This window comes from Podarcis erhardii (assembly GCF_964252035.2).
Source record: "Podarcis erhardii genome assembly, chromosome: 3".
NCBI lineage: Eukaryota > Metazoa > Chordata > Lepidosauria > Squamata > Lacertidae > Podarcis > Podarcis erhardii.
The window spans coordinates 122,762,778-122,781,915 of record NC_138507.1 but is presented as its reverse complement, the minus strand read 5'-3'; the positions used below and the strand labels follow the sequence as shown (position 1 = coordinate 122,781,915).

Genomic DNA, 19,138 nt, shown 5'->3' with positions numbered 1-19,138 from the left:
GGACCCATTTGGAGATTTTTGTATAACGGGAGTGATAAATGCCGAGCGTAGATCCCCGTAGAAACGGCAGCATAACAAGACATGAGAGACAGTTTCTACCTCCATCAAGCTGCAGGGGCAGACTCGTTCCACGTATGGTTTACCCTCGAATCTGCCCTCCAATAAGGCAGCACGTTGAATCTTGCGAGGGTAAATGTCCATCTGTATTTGGGTATTTGTAATTTTGACAAATAATTTGCTGGGGTAAATCCTCTCCCGTTATCTTTTATTGCTGGGTGTTTATTCATCTCACTCACATGGCATTGCAGTTCCACATCCCAAATTTCAAGGTTGAGGGTTCAAGCCCCATGTTGGGCAAAAGATTCTCGCATTGCAGGGACTAGAGGACCCTCGTGGTCCCTTCCACAATGCTTTGATTCTGTGAACTCAGCAACACTTCCTATTAAGTCTTACCCATATGCAGTGGTACCTCGGGTTAAGTACTTAATTCGTTCTGGAGGTCCGTTCTTAACCTGAAACTGTTCTTAACCTGAAGCACCACTTTAGCTAATGGGGCCTCCTGCTGCTGCCGCGCCGCCGGAGCACGATTTCTGTTCTCATCCTGAAGCAAAGTTCTTAACCTGAGGTACTATTTCTGGGTTAGTGGAGTCTGTAACCTGAAGCGTATGTGACCCGAGGTACCACTGTACTGTGTGCTGGTCACCTCACCTCGAAAAGGATATTGCCAAGTTGGGAAAGATTCAGAAAAGGTCCATCAGACTTACCCAGAGGTTGGAGTAGCTGCTTTAGGAGGAATGGTTGCAGCATTCTGGACCTTTCCGTTTAGAGAAAAGTGAGCAAGCCTTCTAAAATTATGTGCGGCATGGAAAAGGAGGGTAGAATGTAAAGTTTTTCTTCTCCTCTCCTAAGACTAGATCTCATAACATCTGATAAAGAGTGTCGGAAGAGTCAGGACAGATTTTTTTAAAAAGCCCTTCTTCATGCAGTTAAACTATGGAACTCCCTGCCACAGGCTTTTAAACAGGATTAGGCAAATTCATGGAGGAGAGGCTATTGATCACTACTAGCCCCTATGGATCAGCTCTGCCTCCACAGGCTTGCGAGCGCTCTAGTTGGAGAGCAGCCTTTACCAAAGGGGTCCTGGGCTTTGAAGACACTCGAACTCAGGACGCAAGGGAGAAACATGCTAAGAGCTAAACTGGTGACTGGGAGCGGCTGCCAAGATCATATAACACTGGTCTTGAAAGACTGACATTGGCTCCCAGTGCGTTTCCGAGCACAATTCAAATCGTTGGTGCTGACCTTGAAAGCCCTAAACAGCCTCGGTCCAGTATACCTGAAGGAGCATCTCCACCCCCATCATTCTGCCCGGACACTGAGGTCCAGCTCCAAGGGCCTTCTGGTGGTTCCCTCCTTGCGAGAAGTGAGGTTACAGGGAACCAGGCAGAGGGCCTTCTCAGTAGTGGCACCCACCCTGTGGAACACCCACACCAGATGTCAAAGAGAAAAACTATAGTGGTACCTCGGGTTACAGGCGCTTCAGGTTACAGACTCCGCTAACCCAGAAATAGTACCTCGGGTTAAGAACTTTGCTTCAGGATGAGAACAGAAATTGTGCAGTGGCAGCAGGAGGCCCCATTAGCTAAAGTGGTGCTTCAGGTTAAGAACAGTTTCAGGTTAAGAACGACCTCCAGAACAAATTAAGTTCTTAACCTGAAGTACCACTGTATAGAGCAGGGAGGGTCCTTGAGGAGTGGGCTTCAGGGACTGGGCTCCTTGAACTGACGAGAGTCAACTTTTGTCCACAGCCATGGTTACAATATGTGGAGAGACCCTCAGAAGCCCACCCAGATCTTGTCCAAGTTATGCAAAGAGGGGAAGCTGGACGGGCCCCATTATGGCCCTGGCGGCAGAGTGAAGGTGACCAACCGGGTCTTCACGGGACCCACAGAAGTGGAAGACGAAAACGGTACGTTGGAAGCGAATCAGCCCAAGTCAGTTGCTTTGAAGTCAGAATGTACAGGATGGTGAGAGATGGGGACAGGGAGAGGATTTCCATTTAGCTCACAACGAAAGGCGGACCTGCCTAATTTGCACAATACCAGACTGGAAACATAGCTGGACTTCAAATTTTGCAGAACTCTGCAGTGCAGCCCTCCGAATTTTGCAATGCAATCATCGCCGTTTTGCAAGGACGACGTCTAGCCAAGGAGTTTGTACAGAAAGGCACATAGTGTGGCAAAGTGTCCATAGAAATGCACATTCTTCTGAAAATGCATTATTTTAGAAGAGATTGCATTGCAAAAATGAAAAAAGCTGCGTACCAGCCAGAATTGCATGCAATGTGTGTATTGGGTGAAATTTGCACTAAAATGCAGGTGGATTTTTCAGGGGAAATCTCATACTGGAAATGTGGAGAACTGAAGATTGGAAAAATAAGAAGTGAAGAAAAACTGTAAGGGTTAGATTCAGCTATTCCTAAGATGATGCTAGACGGATCTTTAAACTTCCAGAGTGTGCTATAATCACATAGCCTAAGTCCTGCATTTGAGCACTGTGCACAGAATTCAGCATCCTGAGAACCTGTTATATTTCATTTTAAATGCAAGCCCCCAGCCCTTCAGAAATTGAGCACGTGTCTGCATTCACTCAATAAATATAGGGAACAAAATGGAAGGCCATTTAGTATTGTGAGTGTTGGGGCAGCTTTGGGAGTCCAGTTTAGCTTATTACCTTTCCAGGGGAGAAGCAGAAGCAAAATAAGCAGGTCAACGGACGATGCAAAAGGTCCAACTGTGTTGAAGGGGGTTGCACTAGAAGACCCTGCAATTCTATAACCTCAACAAGGAATTTGGCTCAACTTGAGTTTGCTTTGACCACAATGTTCCGCTGAAGCTCTGCCTAGAAAACCACTGACATCCCCAATTAGAATCGTAGAACTGTAGAATTGGAAGGGACCCCAATGATCATCAATGGCAGACATTGGGGTTGCGGCGATCATCTCGCTTTATTGGCCGAGGGAGCTGGCGTACAGCTTCCGGGTCATGTGGCCAGCATGATTAAGCCGCTTCTGGCGAACCAGAGCAGCGCATGGAAACGCTGTTTACCTTCCCGCCGGAGAGGTACCTATTTATCTACTTGCACTTTGAGGTGCTTTCGAACTGCTAGGTTGGCAGGAGCAGGGACTGAGCAACGGGAGCTCACCCCGTCGCGGGGAGTCGGACCACCGACCTTCTGATCGGCAAGCCCTAGACTCTGTGGTTTAGACCACAGCGCCACCTGCGTCTTAGTAGCATCTTAAGGTAAAGGTAAAGGGACCCCTGAGCATTAGGTCCAGTCACAGACGACTCTGGTGTTGTGGCGATCATCTCGCTTTACTGGCCGAGGGAGCTGGCGTACAGCTTCCGGGTCATGTGGCCAGCATGACTAAGCCGCTTCTGGCGAACCAGAGCAGCGCACAGAAATGCTGTTTACCTTCCCTCCAGAGCAGTACCTATTTATCTACTTGCACTTTGATGTGCTTTCAAACTGCTAGGTTAGCAGGAGCAGGGACCGAGCAACGGGAGCTCACGCCGTCATGGGGATTCGAACCGCTGACCTTCTGATCAGCAAGCCCTAGTCTCTGTGGTTTAGACCACAGCAAACCCAGGCTGATGGGGCGAGCCCTCTTCTTTGTCCCACAAGGGTGCCGCAAACAGCAGCAAATGTTTCTGCTCCTCTTTCGACCTGCGGCACTTTTCTCTTTCTGCCTCATTGCCTCTGCGCTCTCTGCACCCACAGGCCAGAAGAAGCAGACGGACGAGCATCTAGCGCTGACTGTCTTGCACCACTGGGAGGAGATCCCGCGCGTGGGCTGCAAACTGGTGCCTGAGCATGTGGAGACACGGCCCCTGCTGAACCCGGACAAGCCAGGCATTGAGCAGGTACCTGGCGCCACTCTAGGCTGCGCACTTGCTGGTGTGGAGGACTCGCGCTCCAACTATATATTTGCACGTCTCTAATGCCACTGACTCCAAGGGTTGTTGGGTTGTTGTTTTTATTTTGATTATATATATTGTGGTTTTTATGTTGATCTTTTTCCTAAAAAAAATATTTTTATTTATTGTTGACATCCACATCTCAAACATCTTACATATACAAGAGATAGAAAAAAGGAAAGAAAAAGAAGAAAGAAAAAATAGAAAAAGAACACATTTTTATAACTGTTAGCATAAACAACATTCTTTCTGTCTATACCTGAGGAAAATAATTAAAAAAGGAAAAAACTAGATGGGATTTTTCTCCCTTTCCAATTTTTGGCTATAAGCATCCTGGCAGCTGCCGTTGCATAAAGGAACACTTTCCTTTGATTGTCAGGAATAATCAATTGTTTTTATACCTGGTGTTTATTAGGGCGTGGCGTAGCTAATTGGTTTATGACGCCAATTAGCCGTGACTTAATCGAACTGGAGCCTGGCACACTTCCCTCTCAGCTGCGCCACTTTGCTGCTCCGATCCTCCATTTCACCATGATTGCAGAGTAAAAACACAGCGGGCTGTCTATACCTGAGGAAAATAATTAAAAAAGGAAAAAACTAGATGGGATTTTTCTCCCTTTCCAATTTTTGCCTATAAGCATCCTGGCAGCTGCCGTTGCATAAAGGAACACTTTCCTTTGATTGTCAGGAATAATCAATTGTTTTTATACCTGGTGTTTATTAGGGCGTGGCGTAGCTAATTGGTTTATGACGCCAATTAGCCGTGACTTAATCGAACTGGAGCCTGGCACACTTCCCTCTCAGCTGCGCCACTTTGCTGCTCCGATCCTCCATTTCACCATGATTGCAGAGTAAAAACACAGCGGGCTGTCGCTCCTCGGTGTTTAGAAGATCAAACACACCCAGTCATTAGTGTGTTTATTTGTCAGTCTTTATTCAAGCAGTAAAACAATAGAACAGAACTCTCTTGGTTTTCCCGGGACTCCGAGCACTCATGGCTGCTTCTGTCTCCTTCGGAAAAACAGAGACAAACAGGCAGTGGAATAAAGCCACTCCCTCAGTCACGCGTCAGGAATGGAGAGACGGCATCCAGAACTCCTTAATCCTGTGAGTTCTGAAACCATTCACAGTGTTAGCCGCCCTGAGCCTGGTCTTGGCTGGAGAGGGTGGGGTATAAATAAAACAACTTCTTCTTCTTCTCCTCCTCCTCCTCCTCCTCCTACTTCTACTTCTACTTCTACTTCTTCTTCTCCATGTTTGGAAAAGGGACAACTGCACCTTGGGTCTGCTCCAAGAGGAGAAAAGTTTGCATGACATGCACTGGGCGTCCAGTGGATCTGAGTGGGGCCCAGCGATTTGGGACTTGTGGGGGATTTGTTGTTGTTTAGTCATTTAGTTGTGTCCGACTCTTCGCTTTGCCGCTTTGCCGCGCGTTTGTGGGGAGGGCTCTTCCCCCTGCAGGCCCACTCTCCATCAGGCCAGGGGGCGGGGCCCATACTCACCCCTACCGCAGCTTTGGGGACACTGGTGCTGCTGCAGCGGTTGCTTGAAGTGTTTTTATATGTGTCAGGGGTTCAGAAGGAGAGACACAGGAGGGGGAGCAAATGGAGAGTGAGGAGGAGGAGTCCGAGGGGGGCGCAGGCAGTGACAGTGGAAAGAGTTATTCCACAAGCCTCTCCAGCGAATCGGAGGACTCACAGAAGGGAGCGCCGATGGCCAGAGCGAGGGGGGTTCCAGGGGGGAAGCCCCAGGAGGAAGGGGCCAGCGGGGAGTCCCTGAGCAGCAGTTGGAAATCAGGACCAGCTTCCCCACCAGAGCGCAGTGGGGAGGGGGAGTCCCAGGAATCGGGACCAGTGCTCTCACCACCAGCGGGAGGAGAGGAGTCAGGTTTGGTCACGCCCACATCAGGAAGCGGGGAAACGGTCAGGAGGAAGGTTACCGGCTGGGCGCGCGCGCCAAGTTCAAATGTACAGGCGAGCGGCACAGCAGGGAGCCCGGGTAGGGAGCCAGGTCCTAAAGCCCGCCGGAAGGAAGGGGAAGACCAAGGGGGGTCAGCGTCAGAGGAGTCCAGGAAGGAGGAAACCCCAGAGGGCAGAAGGACCCAGCGAAGGAAAGAACAGCGTAGGAGGTGGAGCCGGGCTAGGATCTTAAACTGGTGTGGGAGGAGCAGTGAGTCAGAGGGGACTTAGCCGGTCTAGCGTCGAGACGTGGGTCTGCGCGCCCAGAGCTTTGAAATGGAAACTAAACTTCAATAAAGACTTTTGTATATTATATCCACCGGGCGTTGGTCCTCTGTGAGCTGGGATCTAGAGGCAGACCTGACAATATGTTTTAAACTGTTTTTAATTTTTTGCTTTGTTGTACCACCATAAGCGGTGGTTTTTATCCATGTATTTTTATTTTGTTTTGGTTTATTTTGGGTTGGGGTGGGGTGGTTGTGGAGTGGGGTGGGGATTGGTTTTGTTTCGGTGTAATTGTTTTTTGTTTGTTTGCTTTTATATTCTGTAAATGGAGGCGAGTATGAGGCTTGGGATTCCTACTGTGGAGGGGCGAGGGAGGTATGGCGGTGGGGGCAGATGTTATAGGCGAAGGGGATCGAGATATGGATATGCTCGTACCCCTTCCAATCTGCGCCCCATCCCGAAGGATGAGGGTAGGGTGAGCAAGGATTACTCACCTCCGTCACTGGTGTTGTGCAATGCCAGGTCTATAGGCAACAAAACTGCCACCCTGCGAGATTTCTTCACCTCGCAGGGGGTTGACCTGGCGTGTGTGATGGAGACCTGGGTGCGCGAAGGGGCAACAGTTACCTTACGAGAGATGGCGCCCCCGGGTTTCTCCGTCCTCCACCAGTCGCGGACTGTGGGCCGGGGGGGGGGGAGGCATTATTAATCCGGGAAGATTGTTCTTTCAGGGCTCTACCATCGCCATCGATCCCCGGCATTGAATGTGTTGGCCTAGTGTGGGGCTCCGAGGAGAGCTTGGCTGTCTGGCTGGTGTACCGGCCACCTAGCGCACCAGCAGCCACCCTGTCAGGCCTGCTGGAGGCGGTGGCCGGCTGGGTCTTGGAGTTCCCTAACCTATTGGTATTGGGGGACTTCAACACCCATGCTGATGCCACTCCCTCCTCACAGGCTCTGGACCTGGTGTCTTCCATGGCGACACTAGGGCTCTCCCAGTTTGTTTCGGGCCCCACACATCAAGCAGGCCACACGCTGGATTTGATCTTTGGCATCGGTATAGATGTGATCATGTTTCCTTCGATGAAGGTGCCTAGGGCCCTCGTACCTACGGGACCGCCTCTCCTGGTATGCCCCACAGAGGAACTTACAGTCTTCAAATAAAAACACCTTGAAGGTCCCAAGCCACAGAGAGGCTAGGCTGGCCTCAACTAGAGCCAGGCCTTTTTCGGCTGCGGCTCCAACCTGGTGGAACGCTCTGTCACAAGAGACAAGGGCCCTGCAGGACTTGACATCTTTCCGCAGGGCCTGCAAGACAGAGCTGTTCCACCTGGCCTTTGGTCAGGGCGCAGCCTGACTCCCTCCTTTGGCAATCTTTACAAGACTTTAGTTTATGGTTGCCATCAATTTTGATTTTAATTCATTTTTATAATGTTTTATAATGTTGTACTGTTTTAGTGTTGTTAGCCGCCCTGAGCCCGGCTTCGGCTGGGGAGGGCGGGATATAAATAAAATTTATTATTATTATTATTATTCGTGACCCCCTGGACCAGAGCACGCCAGGCACTCCTGTCTTCCACTGCCTCCCACAGATTGGTCAAACTTATGTTTATAGCTTCGAGAACACTATCCCACCATCTCGTCCTCTGTCGTCCCCTTGTGCCCTCCATCTTTCCCAGCATCAGGGTCTTTTCCAGGGAGTCTTCTCTTCCCATGAGGTGGCCAAAGTCTTGGAGCCTCAGCTTCAGGATCTGTCCTCCCAGTGAGCACTCAGGGCTGATTTCCTTCAGAATGGAGAGGTTGGATCTTCTTGCAGTCCATGGGACTCTCAAGAGTCTCCTCCAGCACCAGAATTCAAAAGCATCCATTCTTTGGCGATCAGCCTTCTTGATGGTCCAGCTCTCACTTCCATACATCACTACTGGGAAAACCATAGCTTTAACTATACGGACCTTTGTTGGCAAGGTGATGTCTCTGCTTTTTAAGATGCTGTCTAGGTTTGTCATTGCTTTTCTCCCAAGAAGCAGGATTTAGGTGCCACTAACTGGCTCTCTCCACCATTGCAGGGACGACTGGAGTTGTGGGTGGACATGTTCCCCATGGACATGCCGGCACCAGGACCCGCCATTGACATCTCACCGAGGAAGCCAAAGAAGTAATGTTTTGCTCTGGGTCGGGGTTGGATCAGGGGCAGGGCTGGGCAAGATTGGGTTTTCAACATCGCGATATATCACTAGCTAAACATGGTGGTATACCAATACATCACAATTTCTGGAATAAGGATGGAGCAGTGTGGGCTGACTTCACAGTTCATTGTGATTTCTGCATAGCACACGAGATCACGATTCATGATATATCACCAGGTCAAAAATTATGAAACCGGTATAATGGTCTTCAAACTGGTTTTGGACGAGGTTTTGGGTGATATATTGATATCACCCAGCCCTAGTGAAGAGGGCCCAGAGGAGATCCCGGCATCCATGAAATCCTTTCAGGAGGAGGAAGGATGAGTGGGTGAATCAAAACAAAATAAAAAAATTCCTTCCAGTAGCACCTTAAAGACCAACTAAGTTAGTTCTAGGTATGAGCTTTCGTGTGCATGCACACTTCTTCAGATACACTGAAACAGAAGTCACCAGACCCTTCTATATAGTGAGAAGGTGGGGAGGGGTATTACTCAGAAGGGTGGTGGGATTGGGTGATTGGCAGATAGCTGTGATGAGCCTGTTGACGACTCTTAACGACTGCAATAGGTCTTACAGGAAAAATCAAGGGGTGAGAAGGTGAAAAATGGCTTTGTCATGTATAATGAGATAAGAATCCAATGTCTTTGTTCAGTCCAGGTCTCTCCATGGTTTTAAGTTTGGTCCAGGTCTCTCCATGGTTTTAAGTTTTTAAGTTTATTTTTTTTTTAAATAATATTTATTAGATTTTCCAATAAGAACATACAAATACAAAACAACTACAATGAAAACAAACACAAACAAAAAATAACAAGTATAATTTCAAAACTTATTTTCTCAACCTTATTTCCCCGACTTCCTCATACCTCACCATTTTGTATTCTAATTTCATTATTCCATCAGCAAGTCCATTCCCTTATTTCCCAAAAGTTTTTTACTAATTCCATTTCTTTTCTTACTCTAATATCTCTGAAAACCAATATTTTTAAATCCATGTCAATCTAACATTCTTTAATCTTGTAATATTTATTAAAATAGTCCTTAAATTTCTTCCAATCTTCTTCCACTGTCTCTTTCTCCTGGTCTCGGATTCTGCCCGTCATCTCTGCGAGTCCCATGTAGTCTGTCATCTTCATCTGCCATTCTTCCAGAGTGGGTAGATCTGATGTCTTCCAATACTTTGCAATAAGGATCCTTGCTGCTGTTGTGGCATACAAAAACAAAGTTCTGTCCTTTTTTAACACCACATGGCTTACCATACCCAGGTAAGTTTTTAAGTTTAAAACCATGGAGAGACCTGGTCTGAACAAAGACATCGTTAAGAGTCGTCAACAGGCTCATCACAGCTATCTGCCAATCACCCATTCCCACCACCCTTCTGAGTAATACCCCTCCCCACCTTCTCACTATATAGAAGGGTCTGGTGACTTCTGTTTCAGTGTATCTGAAGAAGTGTGCATGCACATGAAAGCTCATACCTAGAACTAACTTAGTTGGTCTTTAAGGTGCTACTGGAAGGAATTTTTTGTTCTGTTTCAGTGTATCTGAAGAAGTGTGCATGCACACGAAAGCTCATACCAAGAACTGACTTAGTTGGTCTTTAAGGTGCTACTGGAAGGAATTTTTTGTTCTGTTTCAGTGTATCTGAAGAAGTGTGCATGCACACGAAAGCTCATACCAAGAACTAACTTAGTTGGTCTTTAAGGTGCTACTGGAAGGATTTTTTTTATTTTGTTTTGACTATGGCAGACCAACACGGCTACCTATCTGTAACTGGGTGAATCAAGGGATGGATAGTTTAACAGGGCAAAGAGACTGAGAGTAAGGGAGAGAACGAATGAGACAATAAAAGAAAGAAGAGGCAATATAAATTATCTTTCCATTGATATATAATTTTATGGTATTACTCCCCAAAAATGTGGTGTTATGAGCCATCATTGCCAAAACAAGATGACACCTGATTGGCTCTCTAAACACTCCTTTTTCTGGTTATTTGGCTATAACCTTTGATAGAATACAGATAACTGAACAAACTTTGTTGCAGTACATTCTTCATTAGATCATCTTTCCATTGATATATAATTTTATGGCATTACGCCAAAAAGGAAGTGGTGTTATGAGCCATCAAACCCTGGAAATACACTTTCTCCAAGAGGTTTCCACAATTTTGGCCACTAGTGTAGGTCGTGTTTATATTTGGTTGTGTGGATGGTTAAAAGTCCGAAAAGTTAGATGGGACTTCATTTGAGCTTCTCCTGTGAGAGACACCTAAGGAGTTCAGCACTTTTGAGGGTTTGGGGTGGGAGAGAGGAATTCATTTTATTTGTGAAAGTACTTATATGCAGAAAACATCTAAGCGGTGTACAACAAGACACAAAATCCAGTGGTCTGACTCCGTTTATGGCAGCTTCCTAATGGATGGATGTCACCATGCTATTTGACCATGTTGCTTCTTGTTCTGCCCCTGGCTGCCCAAAGCTGATTCAAATTCGAAGAGCATGCTCTCGTTTCTGTGGAGCTGAGTTTCGATGAATCTCCAGGGGGAGAGAAATCATAGAACTGTAGAACTGGAAGGGACCCCAAGGGTCATCCAGCCCACCCCCTGCAATGCAGGGAATTTCCCCTCCCTTCCCAGCCAAAAGTGCCCACAACAACCCAGCGGTGAAGGAAGCCACTCTGGTGCCTGGGGCGAGTTGCCCATAGGTGTGGGGCGCAACACGGGACCTCCAGAGTCTGCCTGCCTCCTCCCACTTAGCTGCCCTACAGCTGGGGGGGGGGACCAATAGAAAAAAGACAGTCACGGAAATGAGAAATTGCACAAAACAAATAAAATACCATGAAAATCTCTGAAACAAGAAGTAATCGACTAGAAATATTATCTTGCATCAATAGGAGTATAGCATCTAGATCAAGGGAAGTAATAGTGCCACTGTATTCTGCTCTGGTCAGACCTCACCTGGAGTACTGTGTCCAGTTCTGGGCACCACAGTTTAAGAAGGACACGGACAAACTGGAACGGGTCCAGAGGAGGGAAACCAAAATGGTCAAAGGCCTGGAAACGATGCCTTATGAGGAACGGCTAAGGGAGCTGGGCATGTTTAGCCTGGAGAAGAGGAGGTTAAGGGGTGATATGATAGCCATGTTCAAATATATAAAAGGACATCACATAGAGGAGGGAGAAAGGTTGTTTTCTGCTGCTCCAGAGAAGCGGACACGGAGCAATGGTTCCAAACTACAAGAAAGAAGATTCCACCTAAACATTAGGAAGAACTTCCTGACAGTAAGAGCAGTTCGACAGTGGAATTTGCTGCCCAGGAGTGTGGTGGAGTCTCCTTCTTTGGAGGTCTTTATGCAGAGGCTTGACAACCATATGTCAGGAGTGCTCTGATGGTGTTTCCTGCTTGGCAGGGGGTTGGACTCGATGGCCCTTGTGGTCTCTTCCAACTCTATGATTCTATGATTCTATTCTATGATTGTGGAAATCAACTAAATAATAAAAATCAAAAAGCTTAAGGATTTTTTTTTAAGAAAAACCTAAAATAGAACAAAGCCTTAACGGGATAATAATAATAATAATAAATTTTATTTATATCCCGCCCTCCCCAGCCGAAGCCGGGCTCAGGGCGGCTAACAATAATCAAATAATCAAACAATCAAATAATCACACATTCAAAATATTTCATTATAAAAATTAATTAAAATCAAATTAATGGCAACCGATTAAGCAAGATTCTGTGCAGGTTGCCAGAGGAGGGAGTCAGGCTGCGCCCTGACCAAAGGCCTGGTGGAACAACTCTGTCTTGCAGGCCCTGCGGAAGGATGTCAGGTCCCGCAGGGCCCTAGTCTCTTGTGACAGAGCGTTCCACCAGATTGGAGCCGCAGCCGAGAAGGCCCTGGCTCTAGTTGAGGCCAGCCTAACCTCTCTGAGGCCTGGGACCTTGAGGATGTTATTATTTGCAGACCGTAGGTTTCTCTGTGGGGCATACCAGGAGAGGCGGTCCGGTAGGTACGAGGGTCCTAGGCCGTATAGGGCTTTAAAGGTTAAAACCAGCACCTTAAACCTGATCCTGTACTCCACCGGCAGCCAGTGCAGCTGGTATAGTACTGGATGAATGTGATCTCGCAGTGAAGACCCCATAAGGAGTCTCGCCGCGGCATTCTGCACCCGCTGGAGTTTCTGGGTCAGTCTCAAGGACAGCCCCACGCAGAGCGAGTTACAATCATCCAGTCTGGAGGTGACCGTCACATGGATCACAGTGGCTAGGTCAGGGCGAGAGAGATAAGGGGCCAACTGCTTAGCTTGGCGGAGATGAAAAAATGCCGCCTTTGTTATAGCTGCAATCTGCGCCTCCATAGAGAGGGAGGTATCGAAAATTACACCCAAACTCTTAACGGACGGTGCTGGCACTAATTGCACCCCCGCAAGAGATGGGAGTTGCCCCCTCAGTCCCATATCGTCCCGCCCCAGCCAGAGGACCTCTGTCTTCGAAGGATGCAGGCTACAAACCTCGTTTCACTGAACTATTCAGTTTCCCCAGAAGGAAATAGAAAAATCATAAACTTTAAATGACCAAAATTCAAAGAAGGGTAGAACCCCAAAAATTCTGACATTATAATCCTAGCTCAACCTAGAGGAGCTTTGCTTTACCCAGGTCGAGGTAGGATTATATATTGGCAAAACCTACTGGTGTTTCGCAACTTTCTGACTAGTTGCAGGACCTTAGCCAAACCTAGCAGAGTAAACGCAGAATTTACAAAAGCAGTTGGCAACTTGGCTGCAGACAGGATGGACAAAGCAGGAACCAGGAACTTGTACTTAGGTGTTTATTATATACAGTGGACTATTTACAGGAACAGAACACGGATCTTTGACTAGCTCTCTCATACACGACTCACAACTCCTACACTGACACACTGAACCACTGAACTAACAGTTAGGTAAAGGTAAAGGGACCCCTGACCATTAGGTCCAGTCGTGGCCGACTCTGGGGTTGCGGCGCTCATCTCGCTTTATTGGCCGAGGGAGCCGGCGTACAGCTTCCGGGTCATGTGGCCAGCATGACTAAGCCGCTTCTGGCGAACCAGAGCAGCGCACAGAAATGCCGTTTACCTTCCTGCCGGAGCGGTACCTATTTATCTACTAGCACTTTGATGTGCTTTCGAACTGCTGGGTTGGCAGGAGCTGTGACTGAGCAACGGGAGCTCACCCCGTCATGGGGATTCGAACCAACGACCTTCTGATTGGCAAGTTCTAGGCTCTGTGGTTTAACCCACAGCGCCACCCGTGTCCCGAACTAACAGTTAGTAGGCCATTAATTATCACTCCCTTGAGAGAGCTTGACCAATCCTATCACCAGGCAGACTTACTCCTTCACATGAGCTTTTGGCTGTCTGCCAAACCTTAATTGACTCTGTGTGTGTAGCTGCACCTATTCAGATTCCCAACATTGCAATTCTTATAATACCTAGGATTATAGGTATTTCATTTGTTTTGTGCAATTTCTACAGCTGGGGGGAGGCAGCTGGCGGACCATTTGGGCAGCGGGGAGCCTGTGCGCACCGAAGCCCAGGAGAGACATGTGGCTCAGGTGCACTGCAGTCCTTGCGGTGAGTGCCACCCAGCATTTTGTCACCCCCCTCAGTGGTGACACCCAGGGTGACCCGCACCCACCACACCCTGCTTCCTCCGTCCCTGTAACAACCATGGAAGAAAGTCAACAGGAGGGGCACAGTGGTCTCCTTTCCTCTGCTCAGACCTTCCTTGGAGAGCCTTAGGAGAGGAAGCGCAGTTCTTAGGGGGTGTCTGTGCCCACGTGATCCACCTCAACCCTCCTTCCCCACCGGCTCACCCCTTGTTCTCCCTTCCTCCCCGCCAGATACGAGCTTAGAGTGATAGTGTGGAACACAGATGAGGTAGTCCTGGAGGACGATGATTACTTCACTGGCGAGAAATCCAGTGACATTTTTGTCCGGGGGTACGTACGTGGGAAACCCAAAGCCGGCTACTCTCTCTGTGTGCGTGAGCTTCTTGTTTTGGTTTCGGTTCTGCCCCGCTCTGTAGCTCTCCCCGCAGAGGACGGGCGACCCTTTCTCGGGCGGCGCATCTCCTCCACGTGGGCATCAGCTAACCGACACTTTGCTTCTCCTGTTCTGCCTCTTTTCTCCCCCTTTTCTGTCCTCTCTGTGTTCTTGTTGTTGTTGTTGTGCCGCTGTCCGCTCTGCGCCATGGCTAGGTATGAGCTGCGGGTTATTATTTGGAACACCGATGAGGTGGTCCTGGAGGACGATGCTTTCATGACGGGAGAGAAGATGTCAGACATCTATGTCAGGGGGTAATTGACCGAGGTTCCATGCACGATCCCTCCTGGGGGGCGCAAGGCTGCTCAGGGAGGGGGGAACGCATGGGAGACTCCCCGCAAATCCTTTGCTCGCCTGCTGTCGGATGCACTGCAAATCCATAGCTTATGGCAATCCATCGGCAGAGCCCAAGGGGAACTGGTTCCGGGGGTTAATAATAATAATAATAATAATAATTTCTTGTACCCTGCCCATTTGACTGGGATGCCCCAGCCGCTCTGGGCAGCTTCCAACATAACAGAGCACAGCAAAATATCAGACATTAAAAACTTCCCAATACAGGACTGCCTTTCAGAAGGTGCGCATCTGTTTGACATCTGGTGGGAGGGCCTTCCACAGGGCGGGCACCACTATTGAGAAGGCCCTCTGCCTGGTTCCCTGTAACTTGGCTTCTCGCAGCGAGGGAACTGCCAGAAGGCCCTCGGAGCTGGACCTCAGTGTCCGGACTGGACGATGGGGGTGGAGACGCTCCTTCAGGTATACTGGGCCGAGGCCGTTTAGGGCTTGAAAGGTCAGCACCAACACGTTGAATTGTGCCCAGAAACGTCTCGGGAGCCAATGTAGATCTAAGAGACAGGTCACTTTGCAGAGACCTGACCACAGGAGGGCAGGTTGTTAAGCCAGCTTCACACCCCAAGAGCTAGCGCCCCAGAGGGGCTACCTTCACCCTGCCCCAGATCTGATGCAGCCCTGCCGATCCACCCAGCCTGAGCTATGCATTTGCCTGGGAGCAGGGCTGGGTGGTCACCCATAAGGGGCCTGAGAAAATACGAGCAGGTAAGGGGATGAGGGTCAAGGGGTTTCCTTCTCCCTTCTCTGAATGAGGAATGCCGCTGTCCTGCTGCCTTTTTGCATGCTCTTGTTCCAGGCGTGCCAACGCCTTGTTTGTGTGTGTGCTTGGCTGTCTCCTTTTTGCAAGGGTGCAGCTGGGAAAGTTTTTTTTGTTTTTTGCAGATATGGTGGTGTTTTTTAGCTGTGGGAACAGCTTGCTTTGTTCCCTCTTGCATGTATCAGAAGGGGGGGGTACATTTTAGGCCAGTGGTTTCCAAACTTTTGGAGGGGCCCTCTCCCTTGGTTTCCTAAACTCATCCCCAGTGCCCTTTCCCCTAAAGAAAGCATTATTCAGAATAGCAGTTTGCATGACCCACTAAGTCGGAGAATACAAAAATCAAAAATCAAAATAGGGACCATCAGTGGACCATTTATTCAAAAGCTGATTGAAACCATTTAATTAATTCAACAAAATGGATGAAGTTGAGACCAGCTTTTCAAAGTCTGATAAGCATATAGACCTCCACGCCCCCCTGATGCCCCTTAGATAATTCCAGTGCCCCTCCCCTGGGTTAGTGACTGCCAATTTGGAGACATTTGCCCTTCATGTGAGATGCGTACAGAGGAGCGGTGCATATTCAGCTACACAAAAACAGAATTCATGGGAAAGTTCGCTCCTCGGGTTACAGAATAATTTCTGGATTCTGACCCAGAATTTATGACCTAAAACAGTTCTATCATCCCCTTTTCCTTTAAAATGCTGAAGGTGGCAAACAGCAAGTTAGAATGAAACAACCCCCCCCCCCCAAAAAAAATCACACATTTGGCGGTCGTGCAAAAGCCAGCGCTTTGGAGCCAAAACTCAAAACATGCAATTTTCAACTTCTGAGAATTTATCGTTGGGTCCTTTTTCTTTCGTACTGGATTGGAGGAATGTCTGCAAACTGAATTCTGAATGTGGGCTTCAGAAATCACATCTGATCTTCAAATCCCACTGAACAGATACCGGTTTCAGACTCCAGGGAGCCAATAAATGAAGAAAATAAAAAACTCACAGACTGTCTTGTGAGAGCAAGCCAGAGCCTGATAAGCAAGGCAGAGAAATTAAAAGCCCCGTGCCTTGCTCAGAAGATAGGATACTTGTGCAGGGGAAGACTCAAGGGGGTGACTTGTGTATACACATTTTCGTGTATACGTGCCACCCCCCAGAGCATACCTCTCCACAAAAGGCGTGATCCTACTGTACTTAAAACAGCATCTCCTCCATGTAGGGGTCCCAGGCAGGGATAATAATCTTATTTATATGGCGCCCATCTGGCTGGGTTTCCCCAGCCACTCTGGGCGGCTTCCAACAAAAGATTAAAAACACATTAAAACATCAGTCATTAAAAACTTCCCTAAACAGGGCTGCCTTCAGATGTCTTCTAAAAGTCAGATAGTTGTTTATTTCCTTGACATCTGAAGGGAAGGCGTTCCACAGGGCAGGCTCTACCACCAGGAAGGCCCTCTGCCTGGTTCCCTGTAGCCCAGCAGTTCTCAACCTGTGGGTCCCCAGATGTTGTTGGACTACAACTCCCATCATCCCTGACCACTGGTCATGCTGGCTAGGAATGATGGGAGTTGTAATCCAACAACATCTGGGGACCCACAGGTTGAGAAACACTGTGGTAGCCTCACTTCTTGCAGGGAGGGAACCACCAGAAGGCCCTCGGCGCTGGACCTCAGTGTCCGAGCTGAACGACTACAACTCCCAGCAGCCCCGACCACAGGTCCTGCTAGCTAGGGATCTGGTGGCAGGGCATTCCACAGGGCAGGCGCTACCACCAAGAAGGCCCTCTGCCTGGTTCCCTGTATCCCAGCGGTTCTCAATCTGTGGGTCCCCAGATGTTGTTGCACTACAACTCCCATCATCCCTGACCACTGGTCATGCTGGCTAGGGATGATGGGAGATGTAGTCCAACAACGCCTGGGGACCTAAGATCGAAGGCTAACCTAAGGTGTGCAATGCCCCAGCCCAACAGAATATCCAAAACACAGGAAGGCATCAAACGGACCATGGGGGTACCGGCACAGTCTCTCCAATGTAGCAACACTCTGCACCCCCTTATGACGCCCCTTTGCTAGCAAGCCCCCCTCCAGTCTGCCGCGGCCCCTCCAGCACCGACTTTTCCTGGTCCCGCATGAGCACAACTGTTGTTCGAAATCCCCGTCCTTCAAAATCCCCTCCCGGCTGACTGCCACCCGTCCCCTCTCTTTCCCCCGTGCAGGTGGCTGAAGGGTCAGCAAGAAGACAAGCAAGACACGGACGTCCACTACCACTCACTGACCGGTGAGGGGAACTTCAACTGGCGCTACATCTTTCCTTTCGACTACCTTGCGGCTGAGGAGAAGATTGTTATCTCGAAGAAAGAGTCCATGTTCTCCTGGGACGAGACCGAGTACAAGATTCCGGCCCGACTCACGCTGCAAGTGTGGGATGCCGACCACTTTTCCGCCGATGACTTCCTCGGTCAGTGACGGAGACCAGGAGGGTATTTGCTCGAGGGTCAGCATGGGGGATAGGGACGCAGGTGGCGCTGTGGGTTAAACCACAGAGTCTAGGGCTTGCCGATCGGCAGGTTGGCTGTTCGAATCCCCGTGATGGGGTGAGCTCCCCATTGCTCGGTCCCTGCTCCTGCCAACCCAGCAGTTCGAAAGCACGTCAAAGTGCGAGTAGATAAATAGGTACCACTCCGGCGGGAAGGTCAACGGCATTTCCGTGCGCTGCTCTGGTTCGCCAGAAGCGGCTTAGTCATGCTGGCCACATGACCCAGAAGCTGTACGCCGGCTCCCTCGGCCAATAAAGCGAGGAGGGTGAGGGACAGTGGAGGAAAGTCACAAGGGTGTTTTAATGTCTAATTTAGTGTGGTAAGGTAATATGAATTTTGTTTTGTGTATATGTGTTTGTTTGTAAATAAAATTTTCTAATAAAAAGACAAGAAAATAGCATAATAAATTTGCGGTGATATCTACAAAATATGGCTCATTATTAGTGGTCAATATAAAAGTTCTTGGCTTGTGAACTGGTTTAAACCTAAACAAAAAGGGGAAACGGGATAGAATATCTAACCTGTAGCATTCAACATCGCGTGGCTAAAGGCCTAATTCGGAGCCCTTTTGTTTCTGCTTAGATTCAGTATGAATAATAGTTGTTTTCCCTCTTATGTTACCGGTGAATCAATATAAAGTGTTGATATATTGATGAATGTGGGAGCGGGGTTCAAAGTGAAGATAATAATTTATGTTTAAATTTCAATTTTGATCAAATCCTGATGGTATAAAATAATAATAATAATAATAATAATAATAATAATAATAATAATAATAATAATAATATTCTTCCTTTCCCAGGAGGCATTGAGCTTGACCTGAACCGCTTCCCACGTGGCGCTAAGACTGCCAAGCAGTGCAGCATGGAGTTGGGGACGGGCGAGATTGAGGTGCCCATGGTCTCTATCTTCAAACAGAAGAGGGTGAAGGGCTGGTGGCCCTTCTTGGCACGAGACGAGAATGACGAAATGGAGATGACGGTAATGGGGCTGTGGGGAGAGGGCTGCCATCTTGGCTTAGAGGGGAGGCCAGGTCGGGGTGGGCGGCATAAGACACCTCCAGATCTGAAGGAGCCCAGGAG

At 48.5% G+C, this 19,138-nt stretch overlaps 1 protein-coding gene across 4 annotated transcripts in view; it reads left to right on the top strand.

Annotated features, from left to right (window-relative positions):
- OTOF (otoferlin) overlaps positions 1-19,138 on the top strand; it is a 203,173-nt gene that overhangs the window by 176,959 nt on the left and 7,076 nt on the right. For all 4 annotated transcript variants that reach the window (XM_081854517.1, XM_081854516.1, XM_081854518.1 and 1 more), the window contains 6 exons: positions 1,809-1,969; positions 3,781-3,923; positions 8,224-8,312; positions 14,217-14,315; positions 17,736-17,977; positions 18,859-19,037. In XM_081854517.1, the coding sequence (XP_081710643.1) occupies positions 1,809-1,969; positions 3,781-3,923; positions 8,224-8,312; positions 14,217-14,315; positions 17,736-17,977; positions 18,859-19,037 (913 nt within the window). The remainder of the gene's footprint in view (positions 1-1,808; positions 1,970-3,780; positions 3,924-8,223; positions 8,313-14,216; positions 14,316-17,735; positions 17,978-18,858; positions 19,038-19,138) is intronic.